Here is a 22,238-nt window from a genome sequence, read left to right on the forward strand (position 1 = left end):
TTCAGAGCTCAAGGCAGCTCTCTTTTTTGTTACTATGTGACCTGCAAGTGTCTCACATAGAAGTGGAAGGACTAATCAAATACTTGCAGGCCAGGACAAACTGCTCGACTGGACCACCACTGTAGCAGGCAGTCTTTCTCGCTGATGGTGGATTCTGCTCTGATAAACTCAGGGCGCTGTTACACAGAGCGTCCCCATCTGAATCAAAGTCTGAAGACGATGAAGAGAGGAGGAGGCTCTTTGTCTTTGCTGGCTCCTTTGTAATGGCTTTTTACACTGTTCCTGCAGCAGGGCCTCAAGGCTGGTTCAAAGGTGGCAGAAAGGTGCAGGTGGCAGAAAGCAGGTAAAACCACTGAACATGAGACATATGTCTCACCTCCAAGAAGCTCAGGCACAAACCTGTAGTAGACAGTTCAAGGAAGTAATTATTAATCTACACAATAACTGTCAACTATAGAGCTTTTTGAAGAAACAGTAACAAATAGTTTTATTTACCTGCATGGCTCAAGGACAGTTGCCAGGTTTTGGCTTTTTATCAGCTCTGGTGGAGTTAAAATGACTAGCTTGTGGTTTGTTTGTCTAAAGCAGCAAAAAGAACCCGTTGATTCTTCAGTAGATGAGAAACCATATCCAGCGTTGAATTCCGCCGTGTGGAAACATCCTGTATGAGTGGCTCTTTCTGTTGCCCCAGTCTTGTTTGCTACTGGTGTAGTTCCTCCATATTAGCAGGGCTGTCTGTAATGCATCTATTTTTGCTTGCTTTTCAATGTCATAAAACTGATGAATTTTACTTGAAATAGTCTTTCGGCACAGCAGTTGGAAAGTTGGATCACCTGACGCTAACTGTAGCACATTTTCTAATCCCCTATTTTCTACCACTGATAGTGGTCTACAGTTCAGAGGAATCTGTTTTGCAAGAGAATTTGATGTTTTTGTTGTTGTTGTTTTTTGTTTTGTTTTGGGGGTTTTTGCCTGTCCCGTTTGGTTCTTTAGCCATCAGAATTGTTGTCTGAAGGCCAAGAAAGATGCCCAACGGATTTACTTTACCAAGTGGATCACGGCCTTGCCGTATTGGTCCATTTGATTGACCTTTGTTATTATTATTATTTATTTATTTTATTTTATTTTCAGTTGTTACAGACGGGACAGATATGACTGGGGGAATAGGAAAGGGAGAAAGAAAGAAAGAAAGAGGGAAAGAAAAACAGGGGACGAAGGACAGTAAGAAACAGCACTTTAAAAAAAAGAAAATCACCTGGATCACCTGTTGAGAGAAGAAAAAAAGTGTTTAACTTATTTGACTTTGGGACCTGGAGCAGAGTTTGGACCCAGAAATGGCTAATGACGTCAGACTTACAGACTGGATTAATTAATTGCAGTCACTTCCTTTTCCTGTTGCTGTGCAACATGGTGTTTTTCTGCAGATTAATCTGTGCAGCTTGTTGGAATCACTAGCAGCATCACTTCTTCATCTGTCTCTAATGCACTTTCCTGCTCAGTGTGCCAAATGTTTACCTATCCCTCCACCTCTTTTAGTAATAATGATACTTGTCATTTCTAGAAATCTGGCCAAATTTATCATACCCCCCCCCCCCCCCCCCCCAGCTCTACAGCTTCTCTCCTCCTGACATCCCCACAGATACTGTGTCTGCTTCAACTAAAACTAAACCAAAAATTCACAAAGAAATAAAAATACAGCATCCTTAACTGAACCAAAAAGTAAAACAGTTTATTGTGGACTATTAAGCATTTGCTCCCTATTAGTAAAGGATTTAATAATTGATCAACAGACTGTATTGATTTATTCTCAACAAGACCTGGTTACACTAGAATTAATGTTAGTTAAAAAAAAAAAATCAACACCTATGAGTTATACTAACTGTCTGAATCCTCAAAGGACAGGTCTAATCTTTCTCATCAACTACAGACACTGACAGAGTTTAATTCATTTAAAGGCTTGACTTGTACACCCCAATTAGAAAACTCAAAAAAATTCATTCAAAATCAGATTTTTTTGTCCTCTATCATTCACTTACCTCTTTTATCAGACTTTTTAAACTGATTTAGTGCTCAGTTCAGATAAAATAATTATAATAGGTGATTTTACCATCAATGTTGATGCTGAAAACAACACTCTCAACAACATTTATTCTATTATTTGTCCCTCAATCGGCTTCTCTAACAATGCAATTGAACCCAATCAACACTTTTGATCTAGATGTTGTCCTGACAAAAGACATAGAAACGTAACAAAATAATAATTAATTTTATGATAATATTATGTATTTGTAAAAACAAATTAATGTCTACCTAAGCAGAATAATTTATAAACCAATTTTTATTGAAAATTCTGATGGTGAAAAAAACAATTATACTATTTTTTTAAAGTGTTTCTACATTATAATTTCATATTTTACTAGTTAAAGCAAAAGGAAAAAGAGATTTAAAGAAAAAAGTAAACTCAAGAATAACTTCTTTAAAAACATCTGAAAGAAAAATTGTTATTAAGAAATTTAAGAAGACACAATAAGTTTTTTTGTTTTTTTAATCAACTGGATTCCCTTTCCTCATTCAATTTGGCCTTTCATTTTTTTTTCTTATATTTCTTCTTTGACTTTGAGTAATAAAAAACTACTTATTTCTCTTGTTAGATGTTCAAACAAGATTAGTCAACCCACTTGAGTCTGAGTCAACTCAGTGCTCTGGAAGAGTGGAAATCTATCACAACAACAGCTGAGGAACAGTCTGTGATTATGGATGGGGCATAAATGATGCTGAGGTGGTCTGCAGGCAGTTAGACTGTGGACCGGCACTATAAGCCACTCGATCAGCTCAGTTTGGTGAAGGAACAGGAGACATCTGGCTTGATGATGTGGCCTGTTCAGGAAGTGAAAGTTCTCTAACCGAGTGTCAGCACAGAGGATTTGGGACGCACAACTGTGGACATCATCAGGATGCTGGTGTCATCTGTTCAGGTGAGATGTTCTTTGGATCATGTAAAATACGACTTAAAGGCCGCTGCGCACCTTACAACCACTAACAGTAGCCCATTATTTAATTTTCATTAACCAACCAGCAACCAGCCCCTCCCCTACTTACCCTGTGTTGTCATGCACTTTGTAGAACAGAGTTTAGTGTGGCAGATGTAGTTGATGATGGACAAAGAAAAGTGAAATGGTGGATCTGAAAAGTTACACGAGAAAGAGAAAAAAGAAATAGATGCAGAAAAATGTGTCAAATTGATGGACATGTTAACTGTCAGGGCTGCTGCTGCAACGTCAACAGTAGTATCAGCAACAACTAGTAACAAGCACTCTGTCATGGTCCTGGGTCAGTGACCCAGTGTTTTTGGTTGTTGTACTTTTACTTTTGATAGTTTTATGTATTATGACAGTTGTGTTTTGGTTTCCCAGGGTTTAGTTGTGTTCCCTCTGTTTGGTGTCATCCCTGCCTGTGTATCCCTTTTTGTGTAGTAAGGTCTCTGTGTTTAGTTTGCGTTTCTGAGTCTGTGTCTTTGCGTGTGTCTCTTTCCTGTTTTACTTTGAAGGTCCGTGTCTGATCTCAATGTGTTCAGTTTACGTTTCCCCGCCTCGTCAGTTGTGATTTCTCCCAGGTGTGTTTCCCTCCTGTCTCCCATCCCTTGATTACTGCTCTGTGTATTTAAGCCCTGTGTGTTCTCCTGCTTGTTGCTGGTTCGTCTGCTTATTTGGTATGTTATGGTCTGCGTCTCGCCATCCATCATTCTGTGTATTTCCCCGCGCCTCCCTGCATCTCTGTTTCTGGTTAGTTTCTGTTAGTTTTTCCCAGTTTAGGTTTTCTTAGTTTCATGTTCACCCTCGTCATCTCTGTTGTATTCACTTTTGGTTAATAAACTCACTTGCACCAGAGCTGCCGCATCTTGGGTCCTAAATAATTCACACACGGCTTGCCCCAGCAACCCATGACACAGTCACAGTCACAGCAGGCTGCTGTTGCTAGCATTACCTTTGGAGAAGAAGAGGAGATGGGACAGCCGTCCCCACAACAGAGTGAGGAAGAGACAGAGAGGAAGGATGTTAAAAATTGTTGCCTTCATTAAATAACACTAAACTTTACAATCATAATCAAGTTTCAGTTTCCCGTATTTTGTGTTTAGGAATCAGATTAGCTGGGTCTCAGTCCCCGTCCTCTGGAAGAGTTGAAATCTATCACAACAACAGCTGGGGAACAGTCTGTGATGATGGCTGGGACATAAATGATGCTCAGGTGGTCTGCAGACAGTTAGTCTATGGGACAGCTCTGGCAGCTCCTAAAGAGGCTCATTTTGGTGAAGGAAGTGGACCAGTCTGGTTTGATGATGTGGCCTGTTTGGGAAATGAAAGATCTATAACCCAGTGTCAGCTTGGAGAATTCGGGAGCAGCTGTAGACACCATAAAGATGCTGGTGTCATATGCTCAGGTACAGCTCTCATTGGTCCTTCACACATTGTTTTATCAGCCACTCAGTTTAGATGTGTCAATGTGTGTTTTGTGCCAAACTTATAGGTAAGCAGTGGAAATTAGTTCTTATACTAAGTATATTGTGTCATATTCAGCAATGAAATGCTCTGCAGCTGTAATCCACAGAGAAATATGTTGTTCATCATCCTGGTGAAACAAAAATGTGGGTCTTGTCAGTTGTATCTCCAACTGTGAGTCTGAGTGAACTTCAGATGATTAAATCTTGTACAGAAATGACTAACAAAGATTGTCAAATAGGTGCTGCCGTAAACCAGCAATAAACATGACAGCTTTTATTTAAAAGGCATATTCTATGTGTTCAGGTGTAGCCATCAGATTAGCTGGTTCTGGGTCCACTCAATGCTCTGGAAGAGTCGAAATCGCCTACAAGAAAAGATGGGGAACAGTCTGTGATCATAACTGGGACATAAATGATGCTGAGGTGGTCTGCAGAGAGTTAAACTGTGGAACAGCCCTGAATGCCACTCGATCTGCTCACTTTAGTGAAGGAACAGGAGAAATCTGGCTGGATGATGTGTCCTGTTCAGGAAGTGAGAGATCTCTGAATGAGTGTCAGCACAGAGGATTTGGGAGACACAGCTGTACACACAGTAAGGATGCTGGTGTCATCTGTTCAGGTAAAAAGAAATAATCATTATAAAGACATAATGAACATATTAGAAAATTTTTACAGTTTTGCAATCATTTCATCATCTTATGGTGTGTGTCTCATACTGCATTTGTGTGAAGAGGTATATTTCAGTGTTTCTCACATGTTTAGCAGAAAAGTAGCTTCATCACATTTTTCTTTGTCAAAATCTTGCGTGGGTTTCTCCCATGTTTTTGCTAAGCAAAAAGAAAACTTCCTTCATGAAACTTAAAGCTTTTCTTGTGACACTTATGATTTAGCAGTCCAACTTTTGTACCAAGTTAATTTGCTTTGCTTCCAAGTTGCAATTCTGAGTTTCTTTTTGTTTTTTCCTTTGTAAATTTAAAAAATGAGAAAAAAAAAAAACCCAACAAGAATACAAAGCTAAGAATACGAATACATGATCACAACTCAAAACACTGGGACAAAAGCCCAGGACCATGACAAAGTATCTGGCAAACAAACTGCTGGAAAGCAGCAACAACATGAGTGTGAACTGTCAAAACAATAATATTTTATCTAATCTTATAATAACATTCAACACTGAAATGTGAACTTATTATAAAGTATATGTTACAGGTACTGAGTGGCAGCACCTGTAGACAGCTATAAATGTGTCCTGCAAGCATGAAAGAAATAATCAGACAGAGACATGGCTTGTCATTCCTGAATACTCACGCAAACTGCGCGAGCATGCGCTTCTGACTGCTAACAACAGGCCGAACCATGGTCCCACACTGCCACCTACTGGTACAAAAATGAACATCCCGGACTAGTTACCAGGTCTCCTGTTAAAGAGAGTTAATTTAGGGCATTTACAAACAACATCAAATACATTGAAAATAAAATTGCTTAAACATAAAATAATTGACATAAATGTGATCACAGTGGGTATCACATATATAAATAAAACTGGTCTTTAGTATTTTTTTATGATCAGTGAGCAGCTCAGCATGCAGAGTGAGCAAATGAGTGTAGTCATGAATTAATTCCACACTAAATAACACTGATTTCATCAAAATGTTTTGTCTTGTTGTTTATTTTATTATGTTCACTGTGCCTAGGTGTGTCAGTCAGATTATCTGGAAGCACTTTGTGCTCTGGAAGAGTCGAAATCTTTTACAACAACACTTGGGGAACAGTCTGTCATGATAACTGGGACATAAATGATGCTGAGGTGGTTTGCAGAGAGCTGGGCTGCTGTATCAGCCAGCTTTGGTGAGGGAAGTGGATCCATCTGGCTTGGTGATGTGTCCTGTTCAGGAAGTGAGAGATCTCTGACTGAGTGTCAGCACAGAGGATTTGGGACACATGACTGTACACACAGTCAGGATGCTGGTGTTGTCTGCTCAGGTGAGAATTTTTCATATTAATTAAAATTATTAATATAATAAGGAAAATTTTTTGCCATCCTTTCTCCATGACTGCTGTTTCCTCAGTGATCCTGCCAAAGCCCAGAATCTCCATGATTCCTGCTAATAAAGTAAAATGGAGAAGTGATGTCAGCATCACTTGTTCAATATCACCTCAAAGCCAACAGCTTCTACAAGGAGAATTTACTCTGAGGCAGATTTCAGGCTCATTGAGTCAGACAAAACCATCAACTACCAACTCTGCTACATTCAAGATCCTCCAAGTAGATTTTGACAAGGATGGATTGTACCAGTGTGAATATTCACACGGCTCCAGCATCTCCACAAGTGACTCTGCTAACCTCTCTGTTACTGGCAATAAAATGTACCATTGTTTATATTACAGTGATAAAGTGACAGGACCAACAAATAAAAATGCACGCGATGTGAATTCGCGCATCTCAATCATATTCATGTGACTATATTATCTGCAAACCATGAAAATATTCATCCTTGCAGGAGTTTTCCTGAGTGAGCTGTAATAGACAATAGCTATGGAGAAACAAGTACAACACATTTCCAAAAATGTTGGGCTGCTAAGTAAAATCTAACTACAAACAGAATGCAATGATTTGCAAATTTCATAAACCAATATTATATTTCCAATTGAAATAGACAGCAGACAGCAGAAACCAGCCAGAAAAGAGAACGCTGAGACGGATGTTTCCAGAGCTGAAGAAGTTCACACTGAGGAGGAAAGAGCAGAAGAGATAGAATAGAGTCCTACACACACACACACACACACACACACACACACACACACACACACACACACACACACACACAGCTGGAGAGGCTTTCTCCCAAATGTTATTTCTCACAGATTGATAAATACAATAGGAAAAAGAAGAAGAATTGCTGAATTTGGTTTTTATTGACAAGGTTCTACTACAGAGCACACAACAAGGTGAAGAATGCAGTGAAAATAATTTTAAAAAATTGATTCAAATGTGTGTTTCTTATATAAATCTTCATCTTCAGTGAAATCTTGAGGCATGTTAAGGCTCATGTGCATACTGTATGATTCCTTTTGTCTCTTCCATATGCAATCTATTGCAACTTTTACATTTATACCCCTGAAAAACCTGAAAAAAAAATTGTGTTTGGCTGTAAAAAAAAAAAAAACCTAAAACTGAAAGATAGCAGTCACTTTGTAAGCACTGATGTTACTGTCAAATGTCTATTTTGAGAACTACTGCCAGCAGAGACACAGGAAGTCAGTGTGAAAGAGATAAGGGTATCTTATAACTGCTACTGCTTTACAAAGATAAAATTCAGGAAAACGAAATAAACTGTACTATATTTATTAGTAACAATGAATTATTTTTTAGCTGATATTTTCTGTATTCAGAAAACTTTGCATCTGCTCTAAAGCTATATCTCTCTCTATTAACATTCACCTGATAAGTCTGTCATCGAGTACTCTGTTCTTCATGTCCTGTTTTTGAGGTTTTGATACTTTGTTTTCATTAAAAGATTATTTTTGCTTTCAAAAATCATTCATTATTTACTGTTCTCAAAAACTCATTTCAGCTGCACTAGTGTGACTGGGGACCTTATGTCCTGGTTCAACCTTCACCCCACATATTAATACATTTCCCCACATTTTGATTGGCTACAAAGAAACTGTAGCTCAGAAAGAAGATTTGATTTATAAATGCATCCCACCTGAAACCCAAAGATTACCAGGCAGAACAGGAGCTAAAATAGCTGTTGAAAATTTTAACATTTATTTAAACAGAAAAGTGGAATCCATACATGTACAAAGACAAACCATACCTTTCACATTCGTTTAAGCTCATAAGATAATTGAAAAATTTTACTGAAAAAGTGGATTTCAGTAAAATATTTTATATTTGTCTTTTACATGATTGACAAACTTGTAAAATATATATAGTTATATATAGTCTGAGTGAGTTTATTTTCCATCTTTCCATCTGCAAAGGAAAGAAATCAAGGTCAACCGCTGATCCAACATGTGGCTGTATTGTGCTGAATAATTCTGACATAGTTTCGGATCAGTGAAATTTCTCACATCATGTTCCCATCTAACAACATATTCTTTTGTACTTCCTGTATTTCCCTGTTGCACTTTGAGCTCTCTCACTGCCACTGCTATAAAATGTTTTTATTTGCATTTCACACTTTGAACTAATTGGTGTCATAAACAAATTGCCCGAATAAATCAGTTGGGCGACTGATTTTTCAAATTAATTTAAATATATTTATATTGCACCAACTTACAACAACAGTTGCTTCAAGGTGTTATATTGTAAATTAAAGACCCTAAGATAATACAGAGAAAACCCCAACATTTAGACGGCCACCTATGAGGAAGCACTTGGCAACAGTGAGAAGGAAAAACTCCCTTTTAACAGGAAGGAATCAAGGCTCAAGGACGCGCAGTAGAAGATCTCCAACATCTCGCTGCACACATTAAATGATCTGAGCTTCCTTGGAAAATAGAGTCTGCCCTTTTTGTACACAGCATCACCGTTGGTCCTCCAGTTCAGTCTGTCATCCAGGTGAATGCCCAAGTACACGTAGCTATTATTTGTTTCAACCTCCTCACCCGTGATGCTCGTGGGCCCAGTCGCTGTTTTTGTCCTCCAGAAGACCACCCACATCTCTTTTGTCTTGCCAATATTCAGGAGGTAACTTCTTACAGACCATCCAGGCAACAGTAGAAGTGGTGAGACCCATCCTGAGCAGCTTCTCACTCTGCAGAAGTGGATGATATTAAAAACAGTGGAAAAATCAAAACTACATAACTCTTTCAATGCCACTGTTACCATTCAGGTGAAAGTGAGTATGCTGCAACAGGTAGATAACAGCATCAACCGACCCCATAACAGGCCGGTAAGCAAACCGAAGTATGTTGGGAGAATGTTTCACCTGCAAGCGAAGCCAACCAAGTCTCTCTAGCAGGTTCATTACATGTAACATCAAGGAAAAAGGTCTGAAGCTTTCTTTGGTACTGGCACTATGCTGTACCTTTTCCTGTATCAAACTCAGATTGAGGAGATGTTGCAGAATGCCAGACATCTGAGCAGCACAGGACTTCAGGCACCTGGAACTGATGCAATCAGAGTCTGCAGCTTTGCCTTGGTGTAATCACTCCAGCTGTCTCCCCACCTGGCTAGCCATCACAGTCATGTGTCTATGAGGGTGTATATGAGAAGAGGGTGGGGGGTGGTGCACACCCAAGCCCGGATGGAGGAGGGAAGATGGAGTGATGGTCAGAGAGTGGTTTTAACACCTTTTTTGTAAGGCATAAGCACCATGTGGTACGAAGGCTCAAACTGTGAGTGATAAAAACCTCAAGGTTGGAGTGTGAAATGTCAGCAAGTTTCACTTTCATTGCATCATGAGGTTTTTGCCGAGATGGAGATTTTTTAACCTTTATTTTTATTGCTGGTTGCGAGGTTTACCTGGAGTTATTCATACTCACAAACAATTACTTACACACGCAAGGCAGTCCACAGGGTTGCTGTCTCTCACCCCTTCTGTTCATTCTCTATACGAATGAGCGTCACAGTAACTTCACTAACAAATACATCCTGAAGTTTGCTGATTACACCCAGATTGTTAGTCTGTTTTTTAGGTTGTAGAAGATTTTGTAGCTTGGTGTGATGAGTCCTTCCTTTCATTAAATGTGTAAAAAGCAAAAGACATGATTATTGATTTCAGGAAGTCTTCGTATAGTTCATCACCTGCTATCATTAAAGCTGCTGATATTGAGATTGAGGAGAGTATTGAGGGGTTGTTCTGGAGCACAAACTGTGTTTTGAGCCTCATGCTGATGCCACTATGAAAAAGGTTCAGCAAAGACTGTTCTGAAAATGAAAATGTTGTCCTTGTTTTACAGAAGTTTTTTTGAATCTGTTATTTCTTTCTCTCTATATACAGATGGAAACTACTATGTCTAACCAACCAGACATAGTAGTTGTAGACAAGAAGAAGAAGACGGCCGTAGTGATAGATGTAGTGACATGACAGCAACATCAGGAACAAGGAACATGAGAAGCTGCAGAAGCACCAAGGGCTCAGAGAAGAGCTCGAGAAGATGTGGAGGGTGATGGTAACTGTGGTCCCAGTGTTATAGGAGCACTCGTTGCAGTGACTCCCAAGCGAGGCGAGTGGCTCCAGCAAATCACAGGAACAACATCCGAGATCTCTGTCCAGAAGAGCACAGTCCTAGGAACAGCTAAGATACTGTGCAGGACCCTCAAGCTCCCAGGCCTCTGGTAGAGGACCCAAGCTTGAAGGATAGAGGCCCCGCAGGGGCGAGCGGGGAATTTATATTATTTTATTATTATTTGGTACACTTGGCATTAGTATGTTAAAAAAAATGACACTGATTCGCCTTTTCCTCTGTTTCCTCATGCTGATGTAACTTTCCTGCCTAATACTTAACTTGTATCTCTTCTTTTTCCTCCTCAGTGTGTCAGCCAGCATTATCGGTGCTATCTATGTCTTTGTTGCCCACCCATCCTCCCCAATTACAATTGGATACTGACCTCTGCAAATTTTACTTCGTTTCCTGGTTGCACAATTTTTTAACTTCCCTCCAAAAATCCTTAAACTTCTACCAGTTGTCACATCCTGCATTTGGCACCGCTGATTTAGAGAAACTTTACAGGTGACAGTAATCTGGGCGAACTTTAAATCAGGTATGGTCTGATTTTTATGAGTCAAATACTTTTAAACTCTCCATAGTGTCAGTGGTGAGGACAGCTCAGTGTTTTAAGGTCTTAAAATGATTGCATTTGCCATGATTGCAAATGATTGTGTCAAATGTCATAACCATATCCCAGTATGCTTTACTGTGATTCTGCAATCTGCTGCAGAATATTTGAAATTTTGAGGACAAGGACAACGTTAATATGTCCAGCTCAAACTCAAAATTGTTCTTCTCTGTTTGCAAAGATTAGTGCAATGAAATAAAAAGATTCACAGCAGAAGTTACATCAGCAGAGATAAAGAGACATATTATGTGGGTACTGCACATGAAGAGGAACTAAACACTTCACACGTCAACCTGAGAGTTTTTAACCACTAACAGTTTGTTCCAGTCTCAGTGGTACTTGTTGATGACAGCTAAAAAAAAAGGTGTCTAAAACCACCGACCAAATGTTGCAAAACTGCTGATGTGTTTCATGCATGCATGAAAACTATTTTTTTGTAAACTTAAACTTGGAAAGTTGTGCATATTTCTGCTTATTATTTTATGTGTCCATCTTGACTTAATCACCATAGGTAAGGTCTGGATGGTGCTCTAACACAGCTGTACCAGCAGCACTGAGGAAAGACATAAGCTGCATGCCTTGGGCAAGATACTAACCCCAGTTTGCTCTCTGATGCATCCTTTGGAGTGTGAATGTTTATGAATGCTAGTTAGATAGCACTGAAAACCTAGAAAAGCTTGTGTGATTGGATGAATGAACAAGTTGTATAAAGCGCTTTGAGTGGTCAGGTAGAGCAGAAAATTTAAACATCCTGTTGTGATCAGAGTAGAAAAGCGCTATATACAAACCAGTCTGTTTACCATTTACAGTAAATGGTGGGTCATTTGGACAATCAGATGACCCACTAAGAGTAAGCACTTGGTGACAGTGGGAAGGAAAAATTCCCTTTTAACAGTAGGTAACCTGGAAACCATGTTTTGCTTTTCTCAGAAACAGGAAAAACCTGAATAAATTGAATAAATTGCACAATAAATTCTTTAACCAATATATTGCACAAAATCGGGTGACTTGATGATTTTTTGAGTATTATATGTTGTTGGACATGTGTAAAGTTTGACCCCCCCAAAGCTGTCAGCATAGCTTTCTCTTGTAAAGTCCTGAGGCATTGTCATTATGATTACACATTCTCCAATTAGATTTTTGGGCATATCCAAAAGCTTAATGAGTGCACCTCATGCTTCTGTCATGCTTTTAAAAATCCTGTGGTCATCATGTTTGCTGTGTAAGTTTCACAGTGATCCAAGCAACTTTTTCTGTAGCTTGTATTCAGATGTCTTATATGTGAAAATGTTGTTGGGGAAAATATATTTCCCTGTTTCAAGGACAAACAGTATGTTCTGAGGGACTTGGAGATTGAGAGTTTCATGGTGCAATTTGAAGTGTTTTCAGTGTGAGAAAATGTCAGAAAACACTGAGGTTCCTGTGGTTATTTTGTAGCATTAGAGCACAAATATCAATCCAGTGTCTTAATTTACATAGCTGTGGTTTCTCAGCATACGACATCACATCTGCTTGAGACTGCATGTGGAAAATCTACCTGCAGCCTTCACACGTCTCCAGAGAACCGCAACTAGCAAGCAATACTCTTCACTTTCTAACTGCTGTGGATTACAGAACTGGTAAGAGTAGTAATTTATTTTTATTCCATCTGGATGACTATAAAATTAAACTTCAGCTGTTAACTGCTTGTGTCATGTTCATGCAAATTAAAAGCCTTTAAAAACAACATACCATATAGACAAGTTGTATGTGTACAAGTTTAGGAACCGTAAAAATACCTGCTGTGTAAAAAAATTGTTTATTTGAAAAATTCTAGACATAAAAGAACAGTTTATGAACATCACATCATTTCATGCAGACACCAAATGATACTTTTTTCTTTAATTTGCTTTGTGCTTGTTTAAATAAAAGGTCATATGACACTGCTCAGAGTTGCTGTTAATTACAGAACAAATCTAAAATGATTATATTAAATAATCTGCACCAACAGCGACATTACAGATGTAAAAAAAATTTTATCTAAAAATGAGGTTTAAGAAGGGAAAAAATATAATGTGAAGCTTTTGCATGGACCAAATATATTGACTTAAGTTTCTGTCACTGATGACTCATTTTACACAGATTCTGTGTCTCAGCCATGTGGAGACAGTGGAGAAACGTCTTCTACTTGGCCATCAGTGAGATGCATTTCATATTTTTCAGATATTCTTAAACTGGTATACAAATAGAGACTCTAATCAGTGCTCACTTTTTTCCACATAATGAGTTATATTTTTTTTTTCTACAGTCTTTCATCTGTCTGGATCTTCAGCTGCTGCAGGTCAGTCACGTTTTACATGCAAATGTTTTCTAATATCCACCTAATGTAAATAAATTGAATAAATATATTTTATCACAATTTGGGGAGAAACTACTACTTTTTACTCTAACAAAGAATAAAAGAAAAAAAACGATATACGAAAAAATTATATATTTGTCGGGGCGGGGATAGCTTTATGAAAAGCACGTACCTTTTTCATATTAAAACACAGGTTCATGCCTTTACACCCATTTTGTAAAATGTTATATCCATGATCTCATTGGTCAGTTCAACATATATAATTCTGCGATTATGATAAATGTAGTGCTTTTTGTATGTATAATTATTTTGATTAGATTTATTCTGTTCTATTCTATTTCTCTAATTTTGAGCATTTCTGTGCCTGAAATGAGCATCTGGTTGTTGTTCACCTATTTTTTCCCTTTACTGTAACAGTTAAAGGAAGGTTGAGAATATAAACCCACATAAACCTGCCCAGTGAATATTTTAAAATTACTTTTGATAATAACATATGAACCTTTTTCTGATACAAATAAAATATTTTTGCTTAGATGCAGAGAAAGCAAACGTGTAACTTATTAAAGGAATAGATACAATTGCAATCTGCAGAATTCATGTTCTACAAAGAAAGATGTCTTTAAACTTGTAAAATAAAACTAGATTGCTGGCCCCCAAAGTAAATCTTGCAGGAACAATATATACAGACTTCTAAAAGAATAAATTGTCGTTTCAGAATCTATCAGCTGATTTTCCACATAATTTTTAACTTTAGTATAATGCAAAACTAAAAACTAAAAGTGGAAAAAAATAATTAGGGCACCAGATTACTTATATCAGAACATCAGATATTCTGAAGAAGGTAAAAACTGAGGTTAAGATTGAACACCTCCATCGCCTGAAGCCTTTAACTGATTTTATAATAAAAGATAAGCTCACAGAAATGTAGGCAAGAGGTTTAATCTCACCACTGTTAAAAAGTGACTCAGGATTGAAACTTGTAACTTTATTAAAGAACTTAAAGAGCAAACATACGCAGATCAATCCAATGTCTAATGATGGTACATTTGCATGGCATTGCATATATAAATAAGCTGCAATATTCTTACAGCTGTCCCCTGAACAGTATTGTAAAATAACTGAAATTTAATGGGGGGGGGGTTTCTTTTTACAAAATAATCAATATTGTACCTTTAATCCATATTTAATTTAATAAAATCATATTTTGTAAAACTAGTAACTTGGTCATTTTTGTGTAGCCCAAAAAGTTTCAAAAGGTTTTTATGGTTTTTGCAGAAACACCAAGGCTTTGACAAATCTAATGTTTGAAAATCTTTGACATGCTTAACTCTCTGTTTCAAAACACCCCCTGACACCAGCAGGTCATAATTGAATATGCTGATAGAAAGAGAAACAGGTCTATATGGGTTCAGGGAATCCAAAGAAGCATGTGTACTAAACACCAACTATTGTGCAGGTAGCTTAAAAATGAAAAAGGTAGAAATATCACCTCAGTCATTCAATTTGTTAAGAAGCCTACTCTCCTTTCAACATCACAGAGTGAAGAGCTGGTTTAATGTCTTAATAGTTGACACTTTTTGTGCTAGCGTGGTGTAGTAATAAGCTAATAAACGTGAGCTTTAGCTTTAGTTTTGCAGATGTCATGTGTGTACTGTTGTCCCTGCTGCTCTGATTGTGAATGAGGTTTTTTTTCCCTCACTGGAAATTAAATATTGTTTTTTTGTTGAATTTGGATTTTTTGTTTTGTTTTGTGGTTTTTTTGCAACATCAGGTTTAGGCTACGTCCACAATAATGCGTTTTCGTTTGAAAATACATCGTTTTCTCTCGTTTGGCCTCCCGTCCACACTGAGACATCTATGTGGGAACATTATCAACATCAAGCATTGTCAGTCTTATCTGTATGTGACCTTAACAGTGTTATACTGGTAATTTATAAAGTATATGAAGTACAACACAATGATGGGGATTTCAATCATGCAGACTTAAAGTGCGTGTTTCCAAAAATACAACAACACATAGACTTTCCAACAAGGGGAAATAACACACTGGACTTTGTTTACACCACCCGGAGAGGAGCTTACAAAGCTTTTCCCCTCCCCTACCTCGGCGCCTCAGACCATGTCACTGTCATGCTAATGCCTGCGTACAGACCGCTCGTTAAAGTCACCAAACCGGTTCGTAAGCGGATACGAGTGTGGCCAGAAGGGTCTTCAGAGGCTTTACAGGACTGTTTTACCATCACAGACTGGAACATGTTTAAGCAGGCTGCCACCTATAACAACACCACTGACCTCCAGGAGTACACAGAGACTGTTACTGCCTACATCAATAAGTGTATTGAGGATGTAACAGTCACGAAAACCATAACTGTCCGGGCAAATCAAAAACCATGGATGACAGGAGAGGTCTACAGGCTGCTGAAAGCTCGGAATGCTGCCTTCAGAGATGGAGACGAGGCGAGCCTGAGGACAGCTAGGGCCAACCTTTCCCGTGGTATCAGAGAGGCTAAGAGACAGTACTCCAGGAAAATATCTCATCACTTCAAAGACAGCAGAGACTCACGGAGCCTGTGGCGGGGCATTCAGACCATCACAGATTACAAGACCCCACCACAGACCTGTGATAGCACTATCCCCCTGCTGAACGAGCTGAACACTTTCTTTGCTCGCTTTGAAGCCCAAAACAGCACCACTGCACAGAAGACCCCACCCCCTCCTGGCGACCAGGTGATGACTCTGTCCCCGGACAGCGTGAGGAGATCCCTCAGCAGGATCAATGCACGTAAAGCTCCGGGTCCTGACAACATTCCTGGTCGTGTACTGAGAGACTGTGCAGTAGAACTCACTGATGTCTTCACAGACATCTTCAATATATCACTTATCCAGGCTGTCGTCCCCACATGTTTTAAAGCCACCACAATCATTCCGGTTCCAAAAAAGTCATCTCCCTCCTGCTTTAATGACTACCGTCCTGTTGCACTTACTCCCATCCTGATGAAGTGCTTCAAACGACTAGTCATGCAACACATCAAGACTGTCCTGCCCCCCTCTCTGGATCCCTTCCAGTTTGCGTATCGGCCCAACCGCTCAACCGATGATGCTATCTCCACTGCACTCCACTTAGCACTCACACACCTGGACAAAATAGACTCATATGTTCGAATGCTGTTCATAGATTTCAGTTCAGCATTCAACACTATAATCCCCCAACAGCTCACTCAAAAACTGGTCCAGTTGGGGCTTAACACCTCTCTGTGCAACTGGCTGTTGGATTTCCTCACCGGAAGACCTCAAGTAGTACGGGTCGGCAGTAATACATCCAGCACCATCATTTTAAACACGGGGGCCCTGCAGGGATGTGTGCTGAGCCCCCTCCTCTTCACGCTGCTGACCCATGACTGCACTCCATCATACAGCTCCAACCTCTTCATCAAGTTTGCGGACGACACAACGGTGGTGGGTCTCATTAGCAACAGGGATGAGACCAACTACAGAAGTGAGGTGAGACGCCTGGCCACGTGGTGTGTTGACAACAATCTCTCTCTGAATGTGGAGAAGACGAAGGAGATTGTTGTGGACTTCAGGAGAATGCACACCCAACATGCTCCTCTGACCATTGACGGAGTGTCTGTGGAGAGAGTGAGCAGCACTAAGTTCTTGGGTGTGCACATCACAGAGGATCTCTCCTGGACGTACAACACCACAGCACTGGCCAAGAAATCACAGCAGCGTCTCTTCTTTCTCCGCAAACTAAGAAGAGCAGGAGCACCAGCCCCCATCATGTACACTTTCTACAGAGGCACCATCGAGAGCATCCTGTCGAGCTGCATCACTGTGTGGTTTGGAGCCTGCAATGCGTCCTGTCATAGAACCTCCAACGCATAGTGAGAGCTGCAGAGAGGATCATTGGTGTCTCTCTCCCCTCCCTCCAGGACATTTACAGCACCCGTCTCACTAAAAAAGCCCTCTGCATAGCGGCTGATCCCACGCACCCAATGCAAAGCTTCTTCAAGCTGCTGCCGTCAGGGAGGAGACTGCGGAGTCTCCAGGCCAGGACCAGCAGACTGAAGGACAGCTTCATCCATCAGGCTGTCAGGAAGCTTAACTCCCTCCCGATTCTGCCCCCTCTCCCCTCTCTCCTCCACAGTCTCACTGAACTCTGTCACACACACACACACACACACACACACTCTCTGTCTCACTCACTGGCCTGCACCAGTTATTAGTCACCTTGTGGAGCATTGGACTGCCACTACCTCATAAGACTTTGTTGTTACACTATCTCCTACCGTACATTACCAAATCTCCATTGCACTATTTGCCTATTTGCACTACCTTGCCTGGTTTACACTCAATGTCATTTACCGTTACCTGAATATTGTATATGGTATATTGTATAGCTTTTTTGGTATATGTAAAATTGTACTGTATTTATTCAAATTTTACTTTTTTAAATTATTTTAATTATTTTACTTGCATTTTTAATCACTCTCTTATATTTAAATGTTCATCTAGGGTTTGAGAGTAACGAAATTTCTATTCTCTGTATGTCCTGTACATATGGCAGAATTGACAAATAAAGTTGACTTTGACTTTGACTTTGACTTTAATGTCTAAAAAGTCTTGTGCTTCTATTAAAATCCCTGATTGAGGTTGAAAAAAGTCTACAAGCAAATAGACAGAAATAGTACTGGCCCACATTAACAACTCTATTTGATCAGCAATGAAAATATAGTGCAAGAAGCACAGGAAATTTACGTTCCCTTCCTGCTGGACTCGGGGCACACACTGACTTACGAACTGAACTGAATCACAACTTGGTTTTACTCAAAAGTCTCAATACTCATAAATTTTATTGAATAATTCTGAGCACGTCTCAAAAGCAGATTAGTTAATTATAAAAGACTGTAAACTATTTTAGTAAACAATTAATATGTCTCGAGATCTTGTTGCTTACATGCACACAGAAAAACATAAAAAGGCTGCGTGAGGTGAAAATTCATCTAGTAAGTTGACTGAGTTCTTTGTTACACCTGGGAAAAACAAGGACACTGTTGTATCTGGAGCAGAAGGTGCACTGGCATTTCATACTATGAAGCATCACAATAGCTACACCCACTGCATTTCCTTATTTGAATTGTTAATGGTTTACTCAGAAATGTATGTTTGGAGGATCAGAATAACTAAGTTAGCTCGTTTACCTCTTGCTTCTTGATTTTAAGGATTTAAAAACTAAACCACATCTGTTCTCATAATCTGTTCTTTCTTTTGTTAGATGCTCAGATAAGATTAATTGATCCTGATAATTCTGAGGGAACTCTTTGCTATGGGAGAGTGGAAATCTATCACAACAACAGCTGGGGAACAGTCTGTGATGATGGCTGGGACCTAAATGATGCTGAGGTGGTCTGCAGACAGTTAGACTGTGGACCGGCACTAGATGCCACTCGAGCAGCTTACTTTGGTGAAGGAACAGGACAAATCTGGCTTGATCGTGTGTCCTGTTCAGGAAGTGAAAGTTCCCTAACTGATTGCCAGCAGAGAGGATTTGGGACACACCCCTGTGAGCATGGTGAGGATGCTGGTGTCATCTGTTCAGGTGAGATACTTTTTATGATCATGAACAGTTTTCAGTAACATATTGTCCAAGCAGCTGTAATCTAGAGAGAAATATGTCTGTTAATTATCATTTGTAAACCTTTTTTAGCATAACTCTTTAGAAAAGCTGTTGCGTGACTGTATCTGGATAACTCTCGCACGTGTGTGTCATGGGGATGGGTCTGTGACCCAGCATGTTGAGTTATTTTGTATTTTGTTATTCTGCTAGTATTATTAGTTTGTCGTAGTTGAGTTTAGTCTACTTTATGTTATCATCCATGTTTCCTTGTTTATGAGTCTTTTCCTGCTTGTCATGTGTTATCTCCTTGTCTATGTAGGTTCCCCTTGTGTCTCTCTCTGTGTGTCCTTCTGTGTGTTTATGTGCATGTGTCCCTTTTCTGTTCCCTCGTTCCCCCTCCAGGTGTTCATTCCATGTATACTGTTTTTTCACATGTATCCATGTATGTTTCCGTCATGTCTCGTTCCCTCCTTCTCATTTCCTCTGTGGTTCAGTTTCCCTCTCCCTCTCTCCGTGTCTCATGTCAATCTTGCCTGTTTCAGTTTGTCTCCCCATTTTCCTCTTTTATTTCAAAGTCTTGTGTTTCCATGTTGAGTGCGTTTAGTTTTGCTTCCTCTGTGCCGTTATGTTCATGTGTGTCAGGTATGTTCCCCCAGGTGTTTCCATTTCCCTCATTACCCTTCTCTGTATTTAAGTGCTCTGTCTCTCTTTATTCATTGTCAGGTTTTCTGTTTTCCTCGCCTCTTGTTCATGGCTCTTATGTCGTCTCAATTCTCAGTTTTGTCAGGTTCTGATTCATGTTCATGTTTACAGTTACAATAAGAGTTTTAATAAGCTATGCCTGGCTTTCCCCAGTTTTGCCTCTGTTAACCTTTGCCTTTGCTTTTATGTTTTTCATTAGCCTAAATACACAGCTTGCTTTTGTTAAAACCCAGTTCAGTCCTTTGTGTTTTCCTGCTCTTGGGTCCTTCCACTAACACACCGGCCACTCAGCTGTGTGTGTGTGTGTGTGTGTGTGTGTGTGTGTAAGTGAGAACTTTGTATAGTCATGTCTTTATGGAGTTGGAGTGTTCCAGCACTAGTCTGTACCCCAATGAAGCGTCGTGCTCATTCTGCTAGAGGGATGGCAACCTTATGGGCCTTCTTTTGTGGTGTCGAGGAAATATGTGCAGCAGCAAGTTGGGTTTCACTTTTGACCTATGCAAGGTTCTACAGGCTGGATGTCATTGCACCATCTCTAGCCCACACTCCTAAGTGTGGTACTAAGATGCAGTCAGACTTTCAGATGAGCTTATCTGGCAATACAGGAGACTGCATATCTCCATAGTAAGACACTGAAACAAATATTGAAAGAGAACTCAAGGTTACTCAACTCTGTAACCCTGTTCTCTGATAACATGAGTGAGGTGTCTCCCTCTATGCACAAAGTGAGGAAGAGGTGAGTTTATCTTAAATAGGCCTCACTGTCACCAGTGCTGTCTGGAAAAATGAAGTTGAGGCTTCTGCCTGGCAAGATTGCAGTTGGTCCAAATGCTGCAGCTCGTCTTCTGACACGTACTAAAAGACCCGAACACATTTCCGGTGCTCGCCTCTCTTCACCGCTCCTGTTCATTTCAGAATTAATTTTAAAATTAGTTGACTTACAAAGCCCTGAATGGACAGGCTCCTGGGTATTTGTTGACCTCTTGCACCTTATTCACCCTCTAGATCTCTTAGATCAAATGATCTTTTGCTTTTAGCCATACCAAGGTCGAGGCTGGTTCATAGAGGCGATCGAGCATTTGCAGTTGTGGTGCCTAAGCTGTGGAATAATCTACCCTACACATCAGACAGGCTCCTACTCTCAGTCTATTTAATCTATCTAAAACACATTTTGTATTTACTGCTTTTAATACAGTATGAAAGTTATTTGTTATTTCATATTTAGGGCCCGAGCACAAAAGTGCGAAGGCCCTATTGTATCTGCTCTGTTTCTTATTATTATTATTATTATTATTAGGGCCCGAGCACAAAAGTGCGAAGGCCCTATTGTATCTGCTCTGTTTCTTCTTCTTCTTCTTCTCTTCTTCTTCTTCTTATATTATTATTATTATTATTATATTATTATTATTATTATTTCGGCAAATGAATCGGCCCTTTTGAGGGCCTAAACATGCTCAAAAACTCATGAAATTTTGCACACGCGTCAGGTCTGGTGAAAATTTACGTATTTTAATGTCCGTAGACATGTCCAGGGAAAATTGGCTCAGTAGCGCCACCTAGAAAAATGAGAAACGCGAGCCCCGAGATGGGTATGACCTACATGTATAAACTCGGAACACATATCTAACGTTCGGAGACGCACATAAAAGTCTATTATGGCCATGTCCTAAACCCAACAGGAAGTCCGCCATTTGGAAGTGAAGGTGACATTTTGGCTCTAATTTTGCCATTTCCATGCCTCGAACTTTTGCGAACTCCTCATTGGAATTTCATCGTACAAGCTTCATATTTGGTCAGTGTCAACTACACACCTGGGCCATGTTAAATTGCGGAGCTTTTGAGTTTTCGGGATACGGTGAGGCCGTGGCGCCACGGCGAATTTCGATGACTCGCCATGAAAATCTTATTGCCTCTCGTTCTGTCATACATTGTCCGACCTTGACCAAAGTGGACACATATGATAAGGCTCCACCCCTGAACATATTTCAACTGCCATATTTGACATCAGGGACAGCGCCACCTAGTGGGAACAGGAAATGTCATGTTTTACACTTTGGGGTACAGTATTGTAATGGGTGACATCTGCAGCCTCAAATTTCTCCAGGAAAGCCTTAAGGAGTTGGTCTTGGGTTACAGAGAAAACTGTGAGTTTTCGCTGAAGGGTGTGACCCCAGCAGCATGGCGAACATTGAGGTCTCGCCATGAAGAAACAAATTAGTGTAACTCAATGAAATCCAATCTGATCAGTACCAGATTTTACAGGGATGATGTCAGACCCGCCCTGAACAGATCA

The 22,238-nt window shown here is 39.8% G+C and overlaps 1 protein-coding gene across 1 annotated transcript in view; it reads left to right on the plus strand.

Moving 5' to 3' along the window:
* Positions 1–22,238, plus strand: part of LOC102078004 (deleted in malignant brain tumors 1 protein) — a 46,049-nt gene that overhangs the window by 4,086 nt on the left and 19,725 nt on the right. The window contains exons 2-5 of the mRNA XM_025900445.1: positions 2,832–2,975; positions 4,136–4,438; positions 4,803–5,117; positions 6,317–6,481. Coding sequence (XP_025756230.1) covers positions 2,832–2,975; positions 4,136–4,438; positions 4,803–5,117; positions 6,317–6,481 — 927 coding nt within the window. The remainder of the gene's footprint in view (positions 1–2,831; positions 2,976–4,135; positions 4,439–4,802; positions 5,118–6,316; positions 6,482–22,238) is intronic.

Source organism: Oreochromis niloticus, linkage group LG18 (genome assembly GCF_001858045.2).
Source record: "Oreochromis niloticus isolate F11D_XX linkage group LG18, O_niloticus_UMD_NMBU, whole genome shotgun sequence".
Taxonomy (NCBI): Eukaryota; Metazoa; Chordata; class Actinopteri; order Cichliformes; family Cichlidae; genus Oreochromis; species Oreochromis niloticus.